Raw genomic sequence first — 27,698 nt, forward strand, 5'->3', positions numbered from 1 at the left:
TTCCTTTTCCGTTACATAATTGCGCACTGACCAAGTGAGTCCAACAAGTCAAGCTCCACTTAAAGGTGGGATGAGGTTGATAGGAGGAGAATAGGGAGGAGTGGGGGATTTAGAGTCCCGAAAGAAAACAAATTTGGTGTGTTTTCAGACGGCTTGTAGCGCTGCAAGCAAATACCAGAATAAACATGGTGTCGCTAGGTCAGGTTTTCTTACAAGACATGAATACTAAAACGAGTATAAATCCATAAAAGTACAACCAAAATGCCCATCGTGTAAGCAATTACAGGAATTGGATACAAGCAATGGTGTAATAGGGAGGTAAAGGGATATTCATTGCTCCTTTTTGGTTGCAAAGAAGACAGTAATACATCTGACAAGCTGAACCATTTTCTATATGTTTATACAAAGTTTGATACACAAACACTGATGCAGGCCTGGATCTTGTATAAAAAAGCAATGAGCAGGAATTAATCTGTGACAGGATCAAGTTGCGTTTATTATCCCGTGCTTAACCACAGGACATGCGTGAGAAAGTGCTACAAACATTAAGCAGTTTGTTTTAGCAGCAAACACCATCGCCTGGGTCTCCATTGGCATTTCCCCTCGTCATTCTGTGATTCAAACTTTTTCACCTTCCTGCCGGCAGTCACAACACCTATTGTTTGCAAGGACCGGCCACTTCACACCTCCCATTCACATCTCTGCAAACCCATCTATTCAGCTGTGCGCAGGAACTTGAACCGCACCCACATCCCAGTCACGGCGGCTGGAAAAGACACACGACTGCCAGCGTCACATACCGTGTCGACTTGTCACAAAAATTCAAATGATATGGGTTTCTGAGGCTGCCGTCTATTTTTAGATGGAATATTTGTGGCTGTTGTTATAAGTGCAGTGAAACGTAGCATGGAAAAGAAGGAGGACAAAACATAATGCTGTGTTGCTTCCTAACAGCTAAACTGTCTTTAAATGTGACCTTGTTGATGCCTAAAATGGAAAGTTACAATTTTGATGGGAAAGTCACTGACACAGTATTCAGAGTAGGACTGGTACAAGGTCAGATTTTCACTATACGATTACTGTGGCCAAAAGAGTTCACGATATATTATTGCGATATCTATCAAAAAATTGAAGTAATAATAAAAAACGCTATCAGTCAAATTCATCTTTAACTTTTCTTATTGTGCTTTTTGTCTCTTTTTTTGGCAAATAAATTACACTCAAAATACGAGTGTAGGGAGGTGGAGAGACAAAGAGCACTTTATGGGAAGTGAAAAGGCAAACAGATGGTTTTGGGAGAGAAAGAAGAACGAAATTGGACAGAAAAGGAAGTTATTTAAGAGGTGCTGCTGGGTTATTTACACTATATTCTCACATGTGTGTTTAAATGGTATATATATTTCAATGACTGAATATTACAGTCATTGTCAATACCTGTATATCAGGACACCCCTAATTCATCATGAGACATTATAAGTCTTTACTGCAACTGAGGGTTTTAGTGGAGGCGTCCCACCACACTTGGAATAAATATGCCTCTGCTGACATGAGAAGAAATGATTACTGATAAATTATCTTAAAATTCAAATAATCTGTTGATAATTTGGTCTGTAAAATGTCTAAAAATAGTGTAAGTCCTTCAAAAATGTCGTTTTGTCAAACCAACAGTCCAAAACCCAAAGATATTCAGTTCATGATCACAGAAGTCGAAGAAAAGCGAAAAATTCTTAGATTAGAAAGCTTGAATCGATCATGAAAGTAGATGCTGATTAATTTTCTGTCTCTCAACTTATCAGTGAGTCAACTAATGGTTTCAGGTTTAAAAGGAGAATGCATACATTTTTCATATCTTTAACTTTGTTGGAAGAGTCTGCCTTACCAAAACAGTAACTGACATACACTCAGAGATGAATGGCAAGACATTACCCTTTTATGCTCTTAGCAACCACCGATATGTGCACTTGCTTATTGCCATATTGATTCAGAAATGGTCGATGTGCTCCTGCCTTTGATTGGCTATTAAGTCAGCCATTAACACAATGTATTCAGTTCCTATAATGGCTGCAGCTTGTTTGCGATGATGAAACTTTCTTGGAAAAGAAAAACTAATGAAATGAAAAGTGCCTCACAACAACAGAGACTAAACATGATTTGATTACATGCAGAAGGTCTCATGTTCTGTTGAGAGGCTCATCCACATTCACACGGTTCAGTGAGTTAACATGCAGGCTCAGAGAGCCCCGCTACATTTCGGCACTTCAGACCTGTGCATCATCACGGCAGCAAATAAGAGCATGAATTACCATGGAATAATGAGGAGTGTCACTCTGACTGAGAAGAGAAGAAAAGAGAGGAGCTGTGAATACAACACACCTCCAAACTGTCGTGGGTGGCGACCTGTATTTCGGCAGCAGAAAGAGTGTCCAGCTGTGCTCGGCACAACAGACAGCCTTATTCATTGGCAGCCCCGATTTCCAGTCTCTCTGTCCATGTTTGTTTTGTGTGTATGCACATGTGCATCCATCCATGCAGCAGCACTCTGATAAGGAGTGACAGCCTGACACATGTGGCCTTGATAAGGTTATGTTGGGTAATGTTATCTGACGATCATTAGCTGACAGCGCGGTAACTACACAAGTCTGACCTGAAGAGGAGGGCACACTTCAGGGTCTGATCAGGGTGTAACAATAAGCACAAAAAAGTCAAGTAAAACTACCACAAATTCATGAGGTTAAATAAAGACAAAATATGTGAAAAAAACACCACCTTGTATTACTTAAAAAATCACAACCTGAATATGAAAGTGCAGCGTATGAAAGGTGCACAGCAATAAAAGCGATGCACAGTTTCCTGAATAAACACCATGTGAAGTGATGAAGTGTTTAATGCCCCGGCGCTGAAGACGACAGGTGATGTGGACAGCTTTGAAGTGATTAGCCGATAATAGAGCTAGTGGATGCTAATCTCGCCTTTGTACTCTGATTAGCTTGGAAAGTGGAGCTAATGTTAACTTAGCTCTGCTTGTGCTCCGTGAAGCTAAAAGGGAAGGACAATAGTAGATGTTTTATCTGCATTGACAGAACAGGATGAGGGACCGATATTGTCCCCAGTGATAAGGCCATCTTTTTTTTATTAATGAGCAGGGAGCATTGGACACAGCTTTTCTGCTACATTTGCTCACTCCCGCGAAGCTAGCCACACTTTAAGTGTAAATCTACTGTAGATACCAACTCAACACTTGCCATATGTTCTTCCCCATAATGCTGTGTGCCATTTACCTCGGAAGTCTGAGGTCAGAGCTGGAAATGATTCCAGTACAAAACCATGGTGCTGTTAGCAAAACCAAGTCTAGCCAGGTTAGCCATTGTTAGCAATACCAGTTGATGAAAACGCATGACGCATGCCTATAAACACAATACCAGCATCTCCACAGATGGAAGTTGGACAGTACTGTGTGTTCGACTGATTAAACGAGACACAAATAAGACAGAAAAGCTATTAAACAGTTTTTACTATAGCTTTTACTACTGTTAATGTGTGGAGCAGCCATATTGGATTTTGAGGGTGTTGCTGGGGATGTCCCTTGGTCTTTCTGATTTGGAAATCCAACTTCAGGGGGCATTCCAGTTGAAATTTCCAACTGGAAACTTCGAAATTCTAAATTCCTACGTCCCATTTCAAATGGAATGCATCATTAATGCATCTGACTGTTAAAGACAATTTGTGGCCTTTATATACAATTCAATTTTAGTTATATAGCCCAATATCACAAATCACAATTTGCCTCAGAGGAGTGTACAACATGAGATACCCTCTGTCCTTGGACCGTCGCAGTGGATAAGGGAAATCTCTATCCCAAAAAACTTTTTTTTGTGGGTGGAGACGGAAGAAACTTTAGAGTCAGTTTGAGTTATTTTATTTGGGAAATAAAAGTCAAATTGTCCTGATTCCAGCTTCTTGTGCATATTTTCTGGTTTCTCTACTCCTCTATGACAGTAAACTGAATATATTAGGATTGTGGTCAAAACAAGACGTTTAAGGACATCATAAGAGGCTTTGGGAAACACTGTTCGACAGTTTTCACCATTTTCTGATATTTTGTAGACCAAACAACTAACCGATTATAACGAGAAAATAGCCAGCAGAATAATTTACAATGAAAATAATCGTTAGTTGCAACCCTAGACCTTAAAGATGTCTTTTTATGTGTGGATTGTTCAAAGCATGTGGATGCAAGCAACGTTTCTGGTGGACAGGCAAAGTTTTATCTTACATTTATCTATTGAGGTTAGCTGAGGTTAAACATTTTTTTGTCAGCAAGATTGTTTTGAACAGTTAAACCTTGTGTATTCTCTGAGAAAGCAAGACTTAGGAGAGCAGATTTGAAAAAAAAGGGAAAGGACAGACATTCTGTAAAAGGAAATTCAGAGTAAACAGAAACACTGTGAAAGAGCTACGTTTTAGCTTGTGAGTCAAAAGAAGCAAAAGATGGAGTGACACACTGATGAAGTGGTTAAATGAGAAGGTGCAGAAGCTTTTTACAGTGCGGGCAAGCCTCAAACTCCCAACATGTAATGAAGATGATTGCGGCCCTTTTTCTTCTGTAACCATTCTGTGGACTTACAGAGGGCAGCGTGCCCAGAGCACGGACTCTGATCACAGCTGCTCACAGCAGCTCAGGACTGTTTGTAAAGTATCTGTACAAAACACCACTAATCCTTCACTGTGGACTGTGCATGTTACATTAAATTAGACAAGTCAGATGTGTGTGTCTGCCATCAGTTCAGACATGGTAAAAATCTACATGAGGCTTTATAGAATGTGTTAAATGCAGCAACTTATTTGTTGCCGGTGCCTGCTCCACAGTAAAACTTACATAAATTAGCTATATCAAAAACGCCTGCAACTAGAGTTGATGCAGAGGGAGACGTCTTTATCGTGAACATCAACAAGGGAAAACAGACTGATCAAACCACAGAAAAATATAAGATATGCAAGTTTTTACTGATCAAGTTCATACAAAAGATGTAATGAGAAAAGGAGATTCTTAAGATTTTCCTGCAGCTGGAGATTTCCTGATTTATTTAGGGAGATTTAAAATGGAAAATGCACAGCAGATCTGGCAGCGATGATGAAGCTACAGCAACCTCAGTAATGACAGAGCTCTTAGATCTACTTGCCTCAGCCGTCCCAAAAGATACGGCAGCTGGGAAATGCAGAGCAACGCATCTACTTTTTGGAGATGTAGTCCGTCTGTTCCCGTTCCCAAAAACCTCCCCTGTGTCGTCCTCTAAAAAGCTTATCAGCATCCAGAGATGCCGCCGGCTTTGAGGCTCATTTGGTCTCGCTTCATACTCCACATTAAATGCAATTTATTGAATAATGAATCTCCTCTGCTCCTCAGACCGTGTGAACTCAGTAAATTCACTCAGCATTCACCCCAGAAAAACAGGCCTTTAAGGTCACTCTCTGATCCTGGATGAAATTCAAATGAAATTTTCTCCACGTCAAAGCGAGAGTACAGGAAGTCAGATGCCTCCGTGCTGCTTAGTGAAAATATTGGCGAAATCCTGGGGCTGCCTGTGCCTGTTACAGAGAAGATGTGGAGGCTGTGCTGCACTGTACGACTGCATGGGTATGTGTGGACATGCTACTTAATATGAAGAGAGAAAAAAAAAACGTGAATAAAAACTCCTCTTGCTGATACATTATTCATGTTTTGTAGCTTCTGGGGGTTCCACATGAGTGGCCACAGTTAGAGTTAGCGCCGGGTTTCGGCCAAACAAGATGCTGCTGAGTACGCGGGAGGGAGGGGTGTGTGAACGTGCATGTGTGTGTTTGTGTGTGTGGACGGGGGGGGATGAAGCTGGGCGTGTGGGTTGCCTGACGGCTTTAATAATACAAAAAAAAAAAAAAAAAAAAAAAAAAAAAAGCAGAGGAAAGTGGGAATGGGAGCGCACACGACTGAATCAGCACTACCTTGCTAGAGGGAACACACCGAGGCCTATCAGCATGCACATATGCAGACGTAGATACACAATTTAACACACACACACACACAGCTCAGACTGCAGTGTAAACGTAACACATACTTGTCTGCATTTCTGTCTGTCCCTTTATCGGCTACAGTGCAAACACTTTGCAAATACTCAGACAAAAAAAAGCAATCCTTCACTGTCCAGGCCAAAGACAAAATACACACACACTATGACAGGAAGGTGAAGACAGCAATACATGCGATAAACAGCAGGTATATCCAGACTTTAAAGGGACAGTTCACCCCAAAATATAAAATAACATTTTTCCTTTTACCTGTTAGTGTGGTTTATCAGTCTAGATTGTTCTGGTATATGTTGCAAAATGTTGGCGATATCGGCCGTAGAGATGTCTGCCTTCTCTCAAATATAATGGAACAAGATGGTGCACAGCTTGTGGTGCTCAAAGTGCCAAAAAATACACAGTCACGAGCATCAGCATTTCATCCACGAGTAGCTACACACTTCCCTTTGTGCTGTGATACAGTTTACAGGTGCAAGTCAGCAGACAGAAAATAGTTCCATCATGAAACTGCTCACAAAAAAAGTCTGTGGATTACCTTGAGTGGCCAGGTCATGATTTCTGGAAGGAGACATTGCTGTTGAGTTTTTCAACTGTATTTATTTGGCACTTTGAGCACCACAAGCTGAGTGACATCTGGTTTCATATATTCAAGAGACAGACATCTCTACGGCCGATATCTCCAACACTCAGCAACTCACACCAAAACAATCCAGACTGATAAATAGCACTGGTTTTGGGGTGAACTGTCCCTTTAAGCTCTTAAAAAAAGTCCCAGTAGAAAATAAGTGTGTGTGTATAGATAGTAAGCTATGTAGCTGTGAGCAAATAGTCTCCCGTCACCAGATACCCCACATACTCCAGACTGGGCCCACGAGCAAATAGAAGAGCCTCCTTTTACACACACAGACAGACAGACACACATCTGTGTTTGGGGAACCTGAGGAGAATTTGACCTGTCACCTCAATATAGAAGCAATGATACTGAAAACACTGGGAGCATATCACACAGCAGGAACAGCTGCTGATGAAATGAGCCCCAAAATCTTGTGGCATCTTCTACAGATGTCACACCTTGTGAGAGGGTCTGAGAGGGAAGTATTTCAAATTCATACACACATACGAACATGCAGACACATAATGAGAAAAACAGGCCTTTTGGACTTTGGAGTGGATTTGAAATTAACTGAACCATCTTACCTGGTTCAAATTAGCATTTTGAAAGTGCCAGGAAGTAGAGTATGATGAAAGAGACAAGGTACAGTCAATACCCTGATAGTCTGCCAACATATCACCAACCCTGGGTTATAAAGCGCACTAAAGACTCTGATTAAGTTTCTTCTTCAAACTTGCCGGCCAGTTACATACACTTTATAGTATACTGGAAATATAAACGTGTGGGCATCCAGGTGATGCAGAGGCACAACGCTCGCCCACCTCTGCAGACTTCTGGGTTCAAATCCAAGCTGTAAATGCTCCAACAAACACAATTGCTGGTGTTTTTTCTAAGCAGGGAGCCAGGGTAAGATTGTGTCTTGGTGGCTGTATCATTATATACCATCTTAAAGGAGGCAAATCCGGCTAAAGCTCAAATGATGCTCTTTGCGTCTGTATAGCCGCGAGGATGTGTACACCCCAAAGGCATGTCTAAACACATCCTACGCAGCCACCAAATTTGGAATAGACAAAAACCTACTCGTTCGCCCGACTGCCCACGTCCATGGCTGTTTTGGACGTGACATTCCTGCATCTGCAGTTGGTACAGGAAGTCTTAAACTGATGGTCACTCAACACCTCTAACAGTTTAACATTAGAGGTTTAACGCAGACCCGTATGACTTCAGCTCATCAAGAATCTTCACCATTTGTGGATTCTTTGTTCACCGTGGAGGCATGCGATTTCACTGACCCATGTATCTAAAATGTATGATGCTGCTGCTGCTGCTGCTGGCTCAACCTGTCTATCATCAGTGCAAGTTTAATGGGACGTGACAGCCCACGTTCTCACAAAGATATCTGCTGCAATCTCACCATAGGATCCACATATTGCATAAGCCCGAGAATCTGAAACTTCTCCTCGCTCCGCTCACCTGTCTCACTTCAGACAGCCAGAGAACGTTGTGTCTAGCGAGCGGAGCTGCAAAGGCAAACAAGATGCAGACGCTTTGAAAACAAAGTGCTGTCGTGTCACAACTTTCTGGGGAAATAAACACTTCAATTCACCCCCACAAAGAAAACACACCCCGTCGAGCTGCTAAACAAAGCAGGATGCTCTGCTGCTCTTTCTGCTACACCTCTCCCATCTTTTATCCCCCCCTCCTCCTTTTTCTACTTTCCTCTTCTCCCTTTACCTCAGTGCCTCTGATTCTCGACAGGATCACTGGGTTTTCCCGCTCAAGCTCTTTCTTCCTTGCCTTTTTTGGGGGGTGAGGGGGGGTTGCTTTGATGGCAGGGATGCGGTTGGATAGACACCACCGGTTAGGATGCAGCAGGGTAAAAACTAAGCCACTGAAACAGGGAAAGTGTCCTTTCAGCTCAGAGATAGAGCCACAGAAAGAAAACAAGTGCCAGAAAAAGTAGCAGAATATCATCTTGTGTCAGCCTTAAACCAAACGACTTTTCAAGCTATTTCACTGTCGTCAACAGACAAAACTCAGTCCGAGCTGTTTCAAGTCAGTCTTGTCCTTGTCTTGACGTTCTAACGAAATCAAACGTGTTTATATTCAACATAACTTTTCAGTCTTGGCTCATGAAAAGAGCAAAGAATAGCTGCGCTCTCTCCAGCACCAAACAAGCAACATACCAGGTAGACAGTAAACATGGAGGGGACTCTGGGGAGGTGCAAGAACATGATCAAGTCTGGGTTCTCTTGTACTGTGGAAAAGAAGGAGAAACTGGTGGCGTTGTGGAGTGAACAAGAGTTGGTGTTTCATTCAGCCTGTACCGTGGACATGTGATGCCTTTAATCATGTGTTTCTAGAGTTTTGTGTTTTTGAGAACACGTAAGGAATTGTTTAAAGGTCATATTTCTTAACAGGAGTTTGGAATCATAAGGAATCGAGTTGTTGTCTTAGAAAAAGTGACCCGGCACGATCCCCTGTCTTTGCAAAATCTTTAGTCTGTGACTAAAATCTAACATTGTCTATAGATGTGGGAGTGTGTCAGACTCTAGTCTTTTAAAAGTCTTGTCAAAGTCTTCTATGTATGGTAGGCATTGCAAATATATATATCTGACATTTATCTGGATCTGCCGTGGAAAATGCCATCAAACCACTAATTCTCTGTGGAAATGACTCACACAACAAGAAATGTCCTTATTCCTAAAATGTTTCCATCGATGACGTAATGCGATCGTACAGAAGGCTGGGGTCATGAGAAGTAACGTTGGCAGAATTAAATAGTTATGTACGTGGGCTTTTTAAGCTGTGGGAGTGTGAGACAGAACAAATGACTGAATAAAAGAGAAGGAGAGAAACTGCGAGATGGGAACAGCAAGGAGAAGAAAAGGCAGGAGGAAAAATTGAAGAGAAGGAGAGTGGGCGTTAATTTGAAATATCCAGCATTACCACCAGCAGCTGCACTTTGTCCTACATCGCCTCCCAAAAACAAGCATGCACTCCTTCTACTTTATTTGAAAAGGAGGCCCCCGTCGAGCTCATGAATAAACACCACCAAACAAACTGTCAGGGAAACTGGGAAAAACAGCGATACACCAAAACGATTCTTTCCTTCCTCTCTCTGGTCAATCATACACCCACGCTCTGGGCACACTGAGACTCTCCTTGGTGAGACCAGATGCCTTCTTCCCTTGTAGCTGTCTCCTCCTCCACCACCTCCTCCTCCTCCTCCTCGATTAGATTTGGCTTAGCCGCTGATCCGTGAAGTGCCGTGGAATCTGCCAAACCAGGGCATGGTTGTCGGTGGCTGGAGTTGTGAGAGCAGCCATTGTTGCTTGTTGACGCCCCGGCATCAGAAAGCAAAAAGGTGCACGAGGAAGAGAGGCCACAGCAGTTGCAGAGTCTGGGTTGATGGAGAGGGGTGAAACACAAGGGAGCAAAAGGGGAGCATATGGGGAGGCTGCGATGTCAACAAGGCACAAGCGTTCCCTCTGGAAAGAGAGCAAACTTTAGCACAATAGGACCCCTTTGGAGCGCCTGGGGGCAGCCCCAACTTTTACACCCCATGAGTGGAAGTCAAACCGAGCCATAAAGCATGATGAACCAGACGGGGGAAAGAGCCCTTCCATCAGCCTGCCAGGCAGCCAGATCTGCTCCAACAAAACCCTCTTTCTCTCCTCGAAGCCGTGGCCCCTTAAACATTGAGCCATGCACACATTCTTCAGTGACATAATGCTTTTTTAAGCTATTGCCCTCTTCAACTCCCACACTCCACCACCACCTCCTCCTCTTACCCTTACTCAGATTTCCCCCTTTTGCCAATTACTATTTGAATATGAATACCAGCACAGGGGTTGAGTGTTTGTTTTCGCTCCTGTGGTGGTGAGAAGTGAAGGAGGGAGGTCAGCGCGCAAGCTGACGTCAACGATCTGCCGTCCCATTGATGTGCCGGCCACTAGGTGTTTGCTGAACGGCCTCCTGGGGCCATAAAAGCTGCCATAAAAACTACTACTCCCACCTCCCCCCTTTTCCCCAGTGGAGCTGCTGCAACGCCCCGAGGGAGTCACGGAGCTCACAGGAGGCGAGGTCCGCAACAACTGCTGACAAGACTGCCGGACTGGGCTCTAATGAGCTTGTGTGGTTCTCTTATTTGCAAGGAAACATTCATCCTAAGTGTGTCAGTGTCCGCAGCAGATATAGGCCGGAGTTTCTGCTCACTGCCCCTCACTGATGAAATAACTGTGGTCAGGTGCTTCACAGCCCGAGGACCACAGAGTCATTCAGGAAGAGAGACAAATCCCCGGGAGCACTGGGACCAGCGGCAACCCCCCGCTCCCTTCTTCCACACACACACACACACACACACACACACACACACACACACACACACACCCTGACCTCTCATGCACCGACACACGCTACTCTCCACAGTTCAGTAGTGAAAAGACAGGCGTATAAGTGCAGCCTTATTCACTCACAGTGCAACCCGTGGGCACCAGAGCAAACTGAGCAAACAAATGTGTTAAATCAGAAATTAGAGCCTTGAATGACTCATTCATTCATGCCATTTGTTCTTTAAGACTAGCAGGGTTAACTTAAAAGTTGACATTTGTCCAACTTGGAATGACGAACTCATCAACAAGCATCACTGTATCAGAAACAACACAGGTTTGAGATTATGCCCTCGTACAGCTTATCTTCTTTGATACTATGAAAACAGTCAATACAGGTCTGAAGTTCACAGTATCTCAAACCTGCAATAATTGATTTTTTGGCCACTTTAGGGCACCATAACAAGCTATAAAAACATGTAGTTGCAAACTTTGCCTGTTTACTGCACAGCAGGTTGTGAGCTTTATTGCTGAACACAGCTGAGACAGGAGCAGGAGGGAATTTAAACGGAAGTTTCGGACAAACGTTCATGTTACACAGTCAAGTTATCCACGGTTAATATGAAATACTGATTAGAGCAGCTTTGAAGGATAATAATCGTAATTAAAGTCATGATATTGGTCAAAAAACTAACAGATATTTTCCTCAATTTGTTCAACCTAAGCTCAGCGTTAAAGGTCCAGTGTGTAGAATTTAGGGGTATATATTATTCAATATAATGAGTATGTTTTCTTTGGTGTATAATCACCTGAAAATAAGAATCATCATATTTTCATTGCCTTAGAATGAACCGTTTATGTCTACATAGGGAGCGGGTTCTTGTCCAAAGAGCCATGTTGCACTGCCATGTTTCTACAGTAGCCCAGAACAGACAAAAGAAACACTGGCTCTAGACAGGTTTAGCGTCGGCTACCGAAGTTAGCAGCCCCTCTACAAGCCAAACAGTATGGCAAAATACAGATTTTCTTAATGTGAAACTGCTTTATTAAGTGTTTTTACCAGTTTTAATCACCTGGTCCATCTGTTTTAAAAGGTAAGAGACCCCTGTGGATAATTTAGCTTACAATAAAAACCTTAAGTTATTGGAGAAAAAGGTGAGCTGCGTTGAGCCTAACAGCATCAGAGAAACACTGATTTGTAAAGTGGAACTGATTTGTTCAGTGTTTTTACCGGTTTAAATCATCAAGTCCATGTGTTTTGGAGAAGAAGAGACCTCTGCAGCTTATTCAGCTCCTGGTAAAAACCTCCTAAGCTATGAACACTGACAGGATCCTAACAAGGAGTTAACACTTGGCACATGGGAGAAGTTTCAGTTGGTTGCAATCTGCATTCATCCCCACTAGATGCCACTAAATCCCACACACTGCTCCTTTAAACATCATTTATATAAAACTAGCAACTCTGCATGTTTGTAGAATTAGTGGGGTTTAAATGCAGTGAGAGACAGAAGACAAACAAGTGTTCACTCTCAGACCACTCTCAGACTGTCTCGTGTTGGATACTCAAAGGTTAAAAAAAAGCAGCAGCTGAACGTGGGAATGCTGGAATGATGGAGTCGGGAATGTGCGCTCAGAGCAGTGTTGCCCTCTGTCTCAGCATGCCCCGTACCACACAGAGAAAGCCGAGATATGAGAGATGTTTTTAATACTTCGTCTCTGCTTTTAAAAAAAAAAAAAAAAAAAAAAAAGGACAGATGTCAGAACTCAGAACTCAACTTGCTCGCCAAAACCTGCAGACAGCAGCCATATTTTCCTCTCATCCGCCCTCAGCGGAGAATTTAATATGAGGCCAATCACGTGTCTGTCCTGATCATCATTTTTTACCTCAGCCAGTCACATACCTGTCGAGTTTAATTGAATTCACAAGGACCCAATCAGCTTCCTTCCCCTCGCTCTCGTTCCCTTTCTGTTCTGCACTGTCAGAGCCTTCCAAAAACTGCGCAGCTACTCACTTACCTGTCTGCCTGCAAACTTTTTACATCACCGTATCAGCACTAGTTAAGGATGAGAGAGCTTCAAGAGTGACAGAAAGAAAGGGAGAGAGAGAGAGAGAGAGAGAGAGAGAGAGAGAGAGAGAGAGAGAGAAGGGGGTTTACAACTTTTACTACTGCGCCTCTGCCTCTTATTAATTCATTCCTTTAAAACATTCCCTGACAGTTCTGGGAAGGGAAGGAGTTTTGATGCCTCGTTATTCCTCACTCTTTCAATTATGGTTACCGCCAGCACAACAAGCATTCGGACCTTTTTTTTTTCTCCTCCAGGGTGGAAGTGAGCAGGTTTTAATAGAGGAAATGATTCCAGGGGCTGGCCCACTGCTGTGCTAATACTCTCATTGATTTTCATTTTGGGGGAACCCTCCCAGCTGATCAATCTCTCTCCGCCAACTAGCCAGCAGCTGGCCTGGGAGGGGGTGCAGGATGGGCTTCACTGTCTGATACGCCGTATTAGCCGAGTTCATGTCCACCCCCTAGTTCTTTCCTTCTTTTACTCCCCCCCACCGCCGCCACCTCTGAGGCCAGGGGCGGCTTGGCTGTGCTGGTAATCCCTCAATGAATGTGGGTCAGTGAGTTGGGCTTTGCCTTCGTCACTCAGCGAGGGGACAGACAACAGGGTCACGACCCCAGTCATCCTGCGTGCACACACACACATGCTTGCGTTCACACGCCCATGTACGAAGACAAAGACTCACAAACAGGGATGTGCACACACACAGACACATACAAAAAAAAGAAGCGGATGGATGAGCAGCCACACACTGACAAATCTCAGACAAAAAAGGAGTAGCAACACAAACTTGGAGTACGTTTGAGCAGATCTGAGGTCAGTAGAGATTAAATGATTCGAAGATTAATGGAGTGGCTGACTGACAGAAAATAAAATTAACAGTTCACTTCAAAAGAGCTGATAATCTGTAATCGTATGAGTAATTCTTAAAACAAAAGTGCCCAAAATTTGCAGGTGACAGTTAACTGAATGTTTCTTCTGGAAAGTTGGTGAAACAAAACAAGACATTTGATAGATAGATTAGATTATAGATTATTCAGTAATGAAAATGACCATTAGTTGCAGCCCTACACAGTAAATCCATAAACATGGTCCACAGTGCAGTGCTTGGGGTCTTCCCTTTATTGGTTTCCCTCTCTACATTCAAAAAGGATGTTGTATCTTTTGTCACCCCACTGGCTACATTACTAATATTGATCAGTTTGAAACCAACGGTATCTTCCTCTCATATCCACTGGATAAGAGACAACTGTTACTTTCTTAGATTGGAAAACAAATCTGACTTTTATTAAGTGGCTCCTCCAATAAATTTGGGAAAATATGGGGTCCATTCCTTAATTCGCCAAGAGGATAATTTTCCCACTCACTCCTGATTGAAGTAACTCTTATTTGGAGGGGTATCATTACTGTCTTTGCTGTGGTGTGGGAGATGCTGACAATTTGTGTTCCTCTGATAAACAGCAGAGAAAAGCCTGTGGCCTTAGAACAGATACTGATCAGATACTCAACTTGCTTTTTTGATGCTACTTTATGCACGCTGACACTCTATTTACGTACAAAGTTAAAAAAAAATCCCAGAGTGAATCAATTTATTTTTACTGTGAATTAAAAAAAGGGTGGTGGGCCACCTGGCACCAGATTTGGCCCACTTGCCTTAAGTTGAGTATGACTGCTTTAGATAAAGGAAGTGTCTGGAGATAAAGGAAGTGTGGAAATTGGTATGACAAGATCACAGCAGAAATGCCAAAGAAAAAAAAAAAAAAAAAAGGTCCATAGTCCAGAAACAAGAACATAATAACAAACATTTTCTGGTTCTAGCTCCTTAAAATGGGCTGTTTTTCAGTTTTATATCACTGTAAATAGAATATTTGGTTTTGGACTACTGTAAAGGCATGACTTTTGCCTAGAGGAACTTGTGACAGGCATTTTTCACTATTTTGGACATTTTCAGTAATGCTAAAGTAAAAAACCTAGAAATAATAATCGTTATTAGCTGTAGTCCTCATAAGAGGATTTTCACTAATGTTGTAAAGTTAAGCACTTGAGTTTATCACCAGAAACTATGACTGCTGACTGAAACTATACCAGCTATGAAAGACAGACGTGCTGCCAGACGGGAGCCATGACAAAAATACTCTGATGAAGCCATGTCGACTTCTCTCATGTAACGGTGACACAGTGATTTGCCCCAGATAATACCAAATGAGGCTGACGCAACTGAAATATACAAACGAGACAGTTTAAATGAGGAGAGAGAAAAAGAGAGACGGTGAGAGTCAGTGGGGACGTGAGATGTATAGATGGCCTGATAAGATAAAATAACAAACAGAGGTTTTATCTAGTTATAGGCTTAAATCTGTCTCTTACACACATGCACGCACCAAAATATCAAAGAGACCTAATTAAGCTGCACCGCATTCAAACTTATTATCCTCCACATCATTAACATTCTCCATCATGAGCTCGGTACTTTATCTAAGAGAGAGCAGGCAATCATGAAATATTCATGATTTATTAATCTGACTACAGAAAAACAAACAATGGCAACCCAGGGAGTGTGACACCCTCTCCTGCCAAGCGAGGTAGCAACATGACTGTGTTTGCTCCTCGCTCACCACTCTCCAAATCTCCAACAGGAGTCCACTATCAGGCTCAGACGCCGCCGCGCTGGCATTCAGGTGAATGCTGGTATTCCCACTCATAATAGTGTTTTACTGAGATAAGGTGGAGAGGAAGTGTTGCTGGTTTTCTTCACTTGGCTCAGATCAGCTACTGCCTCTCATTCTGTGGCATTGTGTCAACAAAATGTCAACCGCAGCGCTGTCGTAAAAAAAATGGGAAATGGAAATGTGGCGGGGAGCCATCTCGAGCCAAATCACAGCAGTGTTCCCATGTCATTCTGATAGAGAGGGAGAGAAGTAAAAAGAACCACAGCAAAGGGAGAAAAGGTAACGGGAAAGTAAAACAGGAAATACAAAGAGAAATGGGAGGATGGGAGGCTGGCCTTCTTCCTCTTTTTTCCCCCCCTCGCAGCCACTCACGCTTTTGAGAGGATTTTCTCAAGTGGGAAAATTTCTGCTGATGACACAGTTGTGAAAATGAAAACGCCGCAGCGCTTGGTTGATGTTACTGTCATTGACTCCTAATGGGAAAAATCCCACTACACGCGCAATTTTCTGGACTCTCCATTTCTTTCATCCCCGACTCACGCAGCACACTTCGACATACACCCGCGCGCTATTATCACTCAATCTCACACCCACTTGCTCCTCTTGTTCTCCTCCTTCCACACGCACACTTTCGGGAAACAGGCACATTTTCCATACCTCCTCTTGACTTTCTCATTCTCTGAATCTCTCCCTCTACTTCTCTTCATTGCCCTTCCACTCTCTTTCCGTTTTCAAGTCCCTCGGGCGACCTTGAGCGGCAGCTGCCAGTGAAGTAGCTAAAGTACAAAGTCAATACGAGCCAACAAAGCTGGTTAAGTATTAAATGGGGGATGATGACGCTGCTGTTAGCCAGAGAAAGGCTTAACAAAGAGCAAATAAATGGAATATGTGCAGTCGAACTTTAATGGAACACTCAATAGTAATAATGATGTGCTTTAAGCAATTGACTCATGACATTAGATGCACTTCTGATTTTTTACTGCATAATCTGTGTGCCAGTGGAATAGGGAGCACTTAAAGTACTCATATTCTGGATGTAATGTTGGACCACATATATGACTTAAAGGAATAGTTCGGATTTTTTTTAAATGAGGTTGTATGAGGTACCTATTCATAGTTGGTGTGACACATACAGTATATGTCAGTCGGCACGCACCCAGTTTAGAGAAGTAGGCTGGAGTCTGACACGGAAGCTAACCAATGTACCGCTGCAGATAATAAAAGTCAACATAAAAAATAAAATTAGTATCAGTTTAAGTACATGCAATATTTAGAGTATTTTCACTGCTTTACCTTTCCATCAGACAGCCCGGTCCGATGGAAAAGATGATAACGTCAAAGCCACCAGACTCCATTGACAAAAACAGTAATTTTAGCTCAGCTGCTGGTCTACCGCTGCTTAGATCAGTTAGTTAATTTGTGTTACTGTGTGACTCTGGTGAATCTGAACTAAGCTTTTAAACCCCAAAGTCAAACAATAACACAAACTAACTAACTGATTGAGGCAGTGGCAGACCAGCAGCTCCTGTGTTCAGCTATGTTAAATCGCTGTTTTTCTCAGTGGAGTCTGGCTTTGAAGAGAGCGGCATAACATCTTCATTTTCCCACTGGAAATCACTGTCTGACATTAAGCTAAAGCAGTGAAAACATTCTAAATCTAGGACACAGTTCAACCAACATTGATTTTTTTTTTTAGGTTACTAAAGTACATTTTATCGCTGACCGTTCTTCTGCAGCACATTGCCTAGCGTCCATGTCGTACACCAGCCTGCTTCTCCAAACTAAGGACGTGCCGACTGACTTTAACTGTTTGTAATATACTATCGATGTATAAGTACACCATACAACCCCACTTCAAAAAGTCTGAACTGTTCCTTTAAGTATGCCATAGAGAGAAAAATGTATTGGGCAAATCAGAATGACAGTTAGGAGACATAATGCAATGAATAATCCATCCCTGAAGTGATTCATTGCTGAAACAGGAAGTATTGGGCCACCAATGGTGACTCACTATTTTAAAGAAATGATAACTTAATTTCCCACGACATAAATCACAAAGTTGGAAACAGGAACTATAACATATAGAGCAAGAAGTATGCGAGTTGAGGAGGTTTAGTCACCGCAAGGCATAGCATTACAGCAAAGTTCCACCTAACGTGAAATTTTTCAATTGTCGAGGCTGTAATAGCCTTTCACTGTCCTCTCCCAGGATCATTGTCAGCAGCCCTGAAAACTCAGTGGATAATGTAGCAGTGAATGGGCCCTTTCATCAGCGCTTGGCCATGGAAGTGGACCAGAGTGACTCCAATTGAAAGCTATTGCAGCTAAGAAAATCAATTGAATAAATGTGTGGAGCGTGGTGCATTTGTGTGCGTGCGGTGTGTGTGTGTGGGTGGGTGGGAGCCGGTTCAAGTACCTATATACACCGGCTCCCAGTCTGCCCTCCTGCTGCTGCATTCCTTTGTAGCGCAGCATTCCTCGGGAAAGCAACGAGGTCAAAGGTCAGGAGGCAAAGATGAGCCTGGATATAGCTTAGCTCTGCAGCACCAGCCATTAAGCATGTATGTATGCAGTGTGTACATATATGTGTGGGTGTGTGTTTGTGGTTGGCATTTTGATTGTAAACAACTGGGTGGATAAGGCCGGAGCGTGCCGCGTCCTTTCTTTTGTGTTCAACATTATGTGTCAGGCTGCATTCGAAGAGCATCCAGGTATGTACACATACTGTACAGACAGCCGGCTTGCCTTGGCAGTGCTCCCTCCTCAACCGCTAACAGCTGCTCTGACACGTGTGTGCATTCCTGAGTCTGCACCACAGCGTCCCCGCAAGGCATCGCCTGTCCGCCCTCAGCCCGCGGACACAGAGCACTAAGACCGGCCAGCCACATATAGATCCATTTACCTGAGAGAGCTACGTCAGGGTTTTTGCCGAGCGCGGGCTGGCACCCAAAGGGGTTTAAATTAGATTAAAATGAAAGGCATCAGTTTGATTAAATCTGAACAGGCTGCTAAATCATAACAGGGAAAAAATGCTTTAAATTTATTAGTTTCACTATGTTGCCAGATGTCAGAGCAGGCCGGCAATCTAAACACAGGTTTAAACCAATAAAATCAATTCTAAAACAAAAGAAAAGTCAACTAGAAACGGAAGTTTACCAAGCAAGTGCTTGCTAAATACTGTTGTGTAAAAATGAAATTGGATTCATTGAGTTTTAGCAGGGACAGAAATCAAATGCAGTATCGATGCTGGAAATGAAATGACTAACAGGCAGTGGTATTGATCAAAATAAATCACCCGTGAAACACACTACAGTGGAAAGAGTGGGCAGCCAAAGCTCCGGGTTCCCTGAACTCACTGCTGTGTCAATCAGCTGATTATGGTACTCAGATGATCCCAGGACAGAGGCACCTCTGGGAAAACAAGGCCCGATCTGTCGGGAAACAGAGCCGTGAGCAGAGAAGAGCAGAGGTGGGCCATCCAGAGACGACTGGAATGCCAGATAAAGGATGACACATTTCTCCAGGTGACACCGAGCCCAAGGCATCCAAGGAGACAACGAGGGTGTGTGAGACAGAGGGGGGGGGGGGGGGGGGGGGTGACGAATGGATAGACAAGTGCGTGCTTGTAAAGTTTTGTTAGAACTACCTCTTTTTTGCATTATCAGTCTGTGAGGAGGTTCATTTAAAGTTCAAGGAGAGTCACTTCCTCCCTCGACCCAAAGTATGTTTGGTTAAAAATCCGTCTTATCTCCCCCCACAGCTCCTTCCTCTGCTTTTCTGATTGATTGAACGGGAAAAAAAAGTGTAGGTTAACTTTCCATATGTTCCCTGTCCATCCTTCCCCTTCACCTTGACGTGCCGTGTGTACAGGTACGCACACACCCACTGAGGAACAATGTCGACAAGTGCTGTTATCACATGCCTGAGTTTATCCAGGCTTTGGAGAAGGCATGGGATCCACAGGTTGGTGAATGCAGATCAAACCAACGTCACTCACAGAGAAGTGAACCTGACAGCGGAGTTCAGGACGTAATCCAGCAAAGAAAACATCACACAAACACCGCCTTCTATATTAAAACATGCCAAGCATTCATGTACAGCTGTTGATCCCAAAGGGGGAATCATTAATTACCACCTTGACAAAAGGGAGACCTCCGAAATTAGAGGTAATCAACTGTCCCTGGGGGCTAAGTGGAAGAGATGGCACTAACTCCTGGAAAATGAAGGTGATAATTAACCCATTATGACTGATTTATTTGCACTAAATTGCTTCATATTTCACGCAAACTTGTTCCACGCCACAGAGTACATAAACTTAACTGCATGCACGTTTACAGGCAGAGGCAGCATTTTGTCATGACAAGGTCACCGGAACAGTGGTACTAATTTCAGAGCAGACTCCCACTGTCGACTTTCACTTAATTTGCACTAAGTACAGGGTGCAAATCAAAACGTGTTCCTGCATATCCTGGTAAAGGCTGCAGTGTTCCCATGGAGCGGAGCTGGAAGGTGGTGGTGGTGGTGAAGGGGGGGTGAATTCCTTCATAGGAAAGGAGGGGAGGGGAGAGGGGTGTCCAGGGAGCTAATAGACTGGCTGGAGAGCTTTTGCTTCATGCTTGAAAGGGAGCAGGGAGGGTAAAAAGCAGTCATGTAGCGGGACATAAAAAGGTTGGTTAACTATGACCTGCAGCTAGGGGTCTTTATAAGGCGCACACTCACTGATAGTTAATCACTTTTATTTGATTTGTGGGTCTAGATTTTAAAAAGAGGAGGTACGTTTGTATTATATGTTACTGGTTAATACCTATTTTTATTTAGGAAGGACAGTGTAAGTGGCTCCAAACTCACACTGTGCGCCCAGGCTGAGGATGCGCGCCTGATGCTTTGATTTGGATGCGAGTGACAGCTCCATGCGCACGGATTTCGTGCGTAAAAGTTTAAGCACATTACCAGAAACAACTTTACCCCCAAATTAACCACCCCAGTGACTGCGACTTACTTGTCATACTCTGCGTTGTCCTTGTCACAGCGTGCGTCCTTGTGTTTCTGCCAGTCTTTGCCATGCTTGCAGGTGGTGAGCAGCACCACGTCCTCTGCGTTGTGGACGTGATGTAAGGCATTCCTGGTGTCCGAGCCGATACCTGTCAGGTAGCGCTTCCCCTTGAACACCAGCATGTATTTTCTAAAAGGCGGGATGGAGTTGTACTTGAGGTACCCCCTCTCTCCGCCGGTCCGAGGGTGCTCCTTGGAGAAGAGGGGGATGGACACGTCGAAGTTGGGCCTGAAGTTCTCGGTGCTGATGCTTGCTTTGGCCAACATGGCCTGACCGATGTCAAAGCCCAGGTCTTCCGTATAGTCCGGCCACGTCCCCGAGTACAAGTTAAATATGAGGTGGTTTCTGCCGTCGTTCCACAGAGGCAGGTTCTGGACCTTGGTCTTCAGGTTGTGGACGTATTGCGGGGACAGCTGGTCCCGGTCCAGAGTGTCCAGACTCAGGACGAACAGACACGCCTGTCCGGGGTCTGAGGTGTAAAACCTGGACCCCTCAATGGTCGATAAAATATTCTGATAACTCTCTGAGATCTTCTCCCCCTTCTGCTGCGGGTAAACATAAACTTTGAATCCGTTCTTCTGACACAGAGAGAAATCAAAGCATGAATCCATGCGGCACCGCTTGCCTTTGTAAACACTCGTATTGACGTCCCTCTTCTGCCTCGGAGATATGTGCAGGTTGTACTCCTCGGTGTCCGTCTGATCCCAGGGCAGGAAGAGGTGTAACGGGTCTGAGAAGTGAGGCCAGGGCTGCTCGGGCCGGTACCCATTCCGGCTGCGGTCATGCCGGCTCCTGCTCGCCGCTGGAAGTTGAACCCCTCCGAGGTAGACGAGAAGCACTAGACATGCACCGGCGGAGAGCAGGATCAGGTAGCGTTTTTTGGCCTGCATGTGTCCTGGGAACAGGGGCGAGTTGTTTAGGAATAAGAAATGCAAAGTGGCCCGAAGTTAGGCTCTCACCACCAGCGGTTACACCGCTCCATCCTCCGGCAGCCTCCAAGGATCCCCAACCCCCCTTCTGCGTATTCGGTTCCCAAATCCAGCAATTGATCCAGTGCATGTGGGCGATTTTAAAAGTATTGTCCCGTTCTCCCTCTTCTGTAGAGTTTCACCATATCGCACAGCGCCTGCAGCGGGGCTGAGGAGCCTGAGAAAGCTCAGCGCTGCCCGGACCCTCTCGGACACAATCACATGCAGCAGCTCTCGTCCCCGGCGCTTCTCCTCAGCCTCATTCAGGCTGGCTGTGTGGGGCTGTTCAGATGGAAAACTGTCCGACAGCCGTGTGGGAACTCTCTCCCACCGGGTGAACAGCGGCAGGGGTCCCGAGGCTCTCCCAGACGGAAAGGTATACCCCGGTTTGGATGTTAAACTCGGCAACACATTGAGCAGGGAGTGTTAAAAAGCCGTCGGTGTAGCCGCTGCGCTCGGATCCAAAAGCCTCCGGATGAATTCGTCCTATTCCCCCTCTTTTATCACTCCATGGTCCCGTGTGAGGAGAGGCAAAAACCGGTGGGGGAAGCGTCGTAGCGCAGGGGCAGCTCGGCTACAACTGTAACCTGACGAATCCCTGCATTTCTCTTCTTATTTATTACAACCTCCCCTCATTCCCTCATACGCGCCGATATTAAATAAAAACCTCATCGGCGGAGGGAGACACGTAGCAGGCGAAGTTATCCGGTCGACACGCGGCAAACAAACGCGGAGCTCAGACCGGGGAAATAGCTGAGAAAAGGTTCAAAAAGACGGGATTCCTTGATCCTAGTGTCCAATTACCGAGTGCTCAGTTGTTCCGATTGTTAGTCGGTAACATTCCAATCCCGACACGACGGCAGCTGACGTGACGTCCCATCGATGCGCACCGGCGCCGCTGATTGGTCCGTGTGTGGGAACGGAAGAGGCGGGACTTGGGGGAATGCACCCATTCATAACCGGAGTGCTCTGCATGTGCAAATTATCTAATTGTAAGCCTATGGAAGTTGTTTGGAGATGTGCCAGGGAGCAGAGCACCCTCGGTAAGAAAGATTCACACCGAGAAGTTACAGGGATAGTAGGCAGTCACATGCCTGTTTATTTTGCTTCATATTTTATGAGAGTTATCCATGCATCCATGGCTGATTTTATTTCCTATTTTTCTTTATTTAGTCATTTTAATTTTGAAGTTTTTTCTCCATAAAGCACTTTAGTCATTATATGTTGCTTTCATATGCATCTTGCTTTATAAATATTATAGTTAGGAGCTGATATTCACCTCACCCTTAGCCTGAAAGTGTCAATTTTTGATCATGTATCCATTAAGTATTATAATAAAGACATAAATAAGACCCTTCCCCTCCACAAAATGTTTCAAGAAAGACACAGAATACAATATATGCGACCATACATATTCAGCACACACTGTGAGTTGTACATTATACATAGTACACACACTTATTTATTTATAAGTATTCTCTTGATTTATATCTTTCTAAGAACCAACTAAAGGCACAGTATAAGCATGGGTGGATTAAGAGACAATAGGCCCCTGGCACAGACGTGGCGGTGGCTTTACATCTCTTTGTGGTCATTTTGAGTCTCTTCCTGGTCAGTACGTGTTACAGTCTGCAAAATGATCTTCAGCTTCAACACATGGTGACCTTGAATGAGTTTAAAACCATGATGAAATCGAATTATTCTATGTTATTCAAATCCATGAGCTTTTATGTTAATTTTATTTGTTGTTTAAATTCTGTGTTGCTGCTGTTCTTGGCCAGGTCTCCCTTATAAAAAGAGATTTTCGATCTCAGTGGGACAGACCTGGTTAAATAAAGGCAAAATAAATAAATAAAATTTGACATTTGACATTTTGCAAATGAGGGCCAGGGGGCCCCCTGACTCTTTGGGTCTCTGGGCCAGTTTCCAGTATTCATGAGCATAAGTTAAGCATTTTCTTTTCATATTCAGCATATACTGAGTGGTGCACATATCATTTATTCATTCATTTATTTGTTAGTAATGTTCTTTCTTTCTTTGACATGACATCACCAATGAGTAGCTAGAAATAAGAAAGAAATAGTGGGCATTATATCCATCCCCATCCCTACATCACAGAGGCAGCATCAAAATAGATTAACTGGTTATATAGACAAATAACAAGGTTACAGAAAGACTGATTTACAGGAAACATACAGAGACTGGCGAAGCAGATTAAGGAAACCCTTGTAATATGAAAGATGACAGCCAAACTTTATAAAAGCACCCACCGAGAAATGAAGCATACCAGAGATATATTCATTGGGAACACACTGCATTATAAGATTGTGCCACAACTTTTTCTTGTTGGAGCAGCATCCTTGATCCAAAAGCGCAAAATATTCTTCCTGGCAGCAAAAGTCAAAAAAACTGAAGAGCCTCTTGTGTTTGATATTTATAATATGACAATCCAGAGGACCAAGTCGGAGACTAGCACTGTAATGTATAATACAGTATTATAATAATCTGAGAAAAGACATTTTCACTATAAATTGATGCATAAAAGGCCCAAACTGGTGCATCAAAAAGATTGACCAGAATGCAGGAAATTAAGTGTTTGATGCTCAAAATGTTCTGGTAAAGGATTGCCAAACCACTCATTTCATATGTGCCCGCCCCCATGTTGAAACAAAACCTACGCCCTTAGAGACAGACAGGAAATGAGGAGAGAGAAAGAAAGAGGTGTAACATGGAACAAAGGGCCACAGCTGGAATCAAACCGGCGATGTTACTCATGTGGTATTGTGTCTCAACCACCAGACTTCCACGATGCTACATCCAGATTTTTTATTCTTAATTTTTTTGGCATGGGCTGCTGCAGACAGCCTTTCATGTGGAATCCAGAATCACTAACCCACAGTCCCGCCAGTGCAAAAAAATCAAAAGCCACAAAAGTAAGATAAGCCCTGTGCACTTTGCCTGTAACATGTTGTAACACTGATACCGCCTACAAGACTCAGCATCTGCTCACATGAATGATCTCATTGTTAATTCGTACCATAAACTAACACAGCAAAACATTTAAGATGCAAAGGCATTTCATGAGTGTAACTTGCTGGAAGTCAACCCCGGACTAAAGTTTTCTTCTATCCGCTAAAAAACCCAAAGTGACACAGCAGAGGCGACCCCCTTGACAAGGAAATTAATAGCAGAGGAGTGGTTCTCACTGAGTGTCACCATGCCTCATAAGCCCGCATAATCCTCCCCACTGCCATTTGGTGGCAAAACACTCCGGCTGGGTGAAGAGGCCATCCTCATTTTTTATCGGCCAATTAGCTCAGAAGAGGGGGACTAATTAGCGGGGCTGGCTGGGAGACAGGCCAGGATCCTGTGGTTGGCCAGCGCTCATCGTCGGAATATGCTGGTGATGAAGAGGCCTGGGTGCTGTTCCAGAGGGCTGCTCCTGTCTTAGTGGTTGTCCTGCTTAATCCAATGTCAAGAAGTCCATATAAGAAAGTTTTGTAGACTGCAAGAAAAATATAAACCCTGAATTCTCTGTCTGTTGCTATTTCTAACAGACTCTAGTAGCCTAAAGACTCATACAGAAATAATCTCTTTCAATCATCACTTACGACCCACTACAAGTGTGTGGCAGTGTATTTACCTGCCCTCTGCCTGTATAATTCTCTTCTTACTTGCTGGGTTCAGGCAGCCCTGTCACCTCAAGAAACACTGCACATTTCTGCAACCACTAATACATTACATTTGTAAGTTTCATATGTATCATATACAAGCTTCTCAAAGTTATGTAATGTCTGAGCTGACTGCCATTGGGAGGTGGAGGGAATGGTGGATGGCATGTCACCTAGGCGACATGTTTACCAAGCTGCAGACCACTGGAGGCCACTGTTCAAGACCAACCACAAATCTGGTTGGTTTTAGCAAGTCCTTGCTGCGTTCCCACCAGCTTTTTAGCCAAAAAATGGGGGTGTTCCTTAGCAACCCATCGCTGTGTTTCTTCCAAAGATAGTGACACACAAAGCAGTTGTTCTTCACCAAGCCATTGCTGCATTTCTTGCCAGCATAGTTTCACGAAAAGTTGTTTTTTTGCTGAACCGTCTCTGCCTTTTCTGCTGGAATAGAACCAAGAAAAGCTGTTATTTGTTTACCAAGCCATGGCTACTTGTTCTGCTGGGATAGTGCCACAAAAACCAGGTATTTTACCCCAAAGTATGATCTTTCCTAACCATAACCAAGTGGTTTTATTGTTCAAACCTAACCACCCATTAACCACAGCATTGTTGAAATGCAAAGAAATGTAAAGTTTCATCAATGTATGTAAAAAATGTGACATATCTAAGGTTTGCAGAAACTTAGAATGCTTGCGCAGATAAGGTCAGAACCAGGTGCCAGAGTGTAAGCAGCATGCATCCAAGAGAGTGCTGTGAAAATCGCAGACACAGCGCTGAAAAAACTACAAATATAGAGAATGAGAGTGAGTCTGACGTTGGCTTTCACTTTCTGTTTTGCTCATGACATTGTTTACAAACAGTATTGACATTTCCTGCATAGTTTACCTTTGATTCTGCACTCTGCTGAAAATGCCACACAACTGGCAAACTCATCACCACTGCATCTCTTTTGAGAATCTTGTTGTTTATGCCTGGGGGTCTTTTCTTGTAATTGCTGTGCAACTGGGAGTAATGTATGGTTGCTAAATGACACTTGAAACCAGGATTGTGTTAACCAGGAGAAGATGGTGTGATCTGAATAGAGTTGTTCTCCTGAAAAAAAAACAAAAACGCTTGTGTCGTGTTAATGTATTGCGGGTTGTTCACATCATTAAGCATTTACTGATTGCAGGTGAGAAGCAGAGACACAGTAGAGTGCGAGCAGAGACTGCAGCTTTAACTACTGCACCATCAAAGGCACCATATACCCTCAGTTTATCCCCTGTGTATCCAGACTGCTTTGGAACATTTTGGAGCTGTGTGGTCTCTGCATGACAGCGGTGAGGACTGGGAGTCATTCCAGTGAGCTTCGCCTCACTCCCTTCCTTCATCCTTCCTTGTGTACACTTCTAATATTTCCAACCCAGAAAAATTCCCCTCTTCAATCACGCTTTGGTCTCGCTCCTTCACAGGACTGTAGCAAGTCTGAGATACGAGGAGATGAGAAAGCCTCGCCAGCTGTGAAACGTTACAGCTGGACTAAGCATGATTGTTATGTAAAATGCACCTTTTCATTGACAGAAAGAGTGGGATTGAATTGAAGAGGGCAAACTGTAGATTCTCCTTTTAAACCCAAATTAAATGCTGGTGGTATCAGCATGGTCATGTGCAGAAAATTGCCCCGCTGAATAAAGAAAAATAAAAGCAAAGTCGAAAATTCTCACATATGGGGAAAAAGCTAACACTCTGCTCAAACAGATCATTAGCTTTCTTTGATATGAAGCCGTTACACACTGGCTGGGATGGTACACATCAGCATGTTGATGTCACGCTACATTAATTTTGCTACCTACAGTGTTAGAGTTTAAAGCTTTTGAATAAATCTCCCAATGCCGATGTGTGAAGTTAAAGTTGAAATAAGAAAACTTATAGCAAGTTGACTTAAATTGATTTGATTGATTGCTTTGATATCGCCCCAGTTTGAGCCTCTCACATATTACCATTATATTTGAGGCACACAGCTAAGCATTACAGTTACAGAAAAATAAATTCTCAGTGAGCTTTGAAAAAACCCAGAAGGTCATCTGACAACAGTTACTGCTGTTTTGAAGGTATTTCCAGACTCCTCAAAGACTCTACGAACCATCTGGATGAAAAAAATATTCTGTCTGCTGTGCAATAAAAAGAAGAGTTTTAACCAGTTTTCTATATTGAGCCTCTTTTTCCTATGCTGGTTTGAAAAGGGCTATATAAATAAAGTTTATTATTATTATTATTATTGTCCAATCTT

At 43.5% G+C, this 27,698-nt stretch overlaps 1 protein-coding gene and 1 long non-coding RNA gene across 2 annotated transcripts in view; both read right to left on the reverse strand.

Annotated features, from left to right (window-relative positions):
* The window catches only part of ext1b (exostosin glycosyltransferase 1b), a 162,179-nt gene extending 139,564 nt beyond the window's left edge, over positions 1–22,615 (reverse strand). Inside the window, exon 1 of the mRNA XM_050035168.1 lies at positions 20,737–22,615. Coding sequence (XP_049891125.1) covers positions 20,737–21,680 — 944 coding nt within the window. The 5' untranslated portion in view covers positions 21,681–22,615. The remainder of the gene's footprint in view (positions 1–20,736) is intronic.
* Positions 22,616–23,373: 758 nt separating this feature from the next.
* The window catches only part of LOC126384211 (uncharacterized), a 56,366-nt gene continuing 52,041 nt past the window's right edge, over positions 23,374–27,698 (reverse strand). Inside the window, exon 4 of the long non-coding RNA XR_007569248.1 lies at positions 23,374–25,870. This is a non-coding gene — a long non-coding RNA (uncharacterized LOC126384211). The remainder of the gene's footprint in view (positions 25,871–27,698) is intronic.

The sequence above is a fragment of the Epinephelus moara genome, chromosome 22 (assembly GCF_006386435.1).
Source record: "Epinephelus moara isolate mb chromosome 22, YSFRI_EMoa_1.0, whole genome shotgun sequence".
NCBI lineage: Eukaryota > Metazoa > Chordata > Actinopteri > Perciformes > Serranidae > Epinephelus > Epinephelus moara.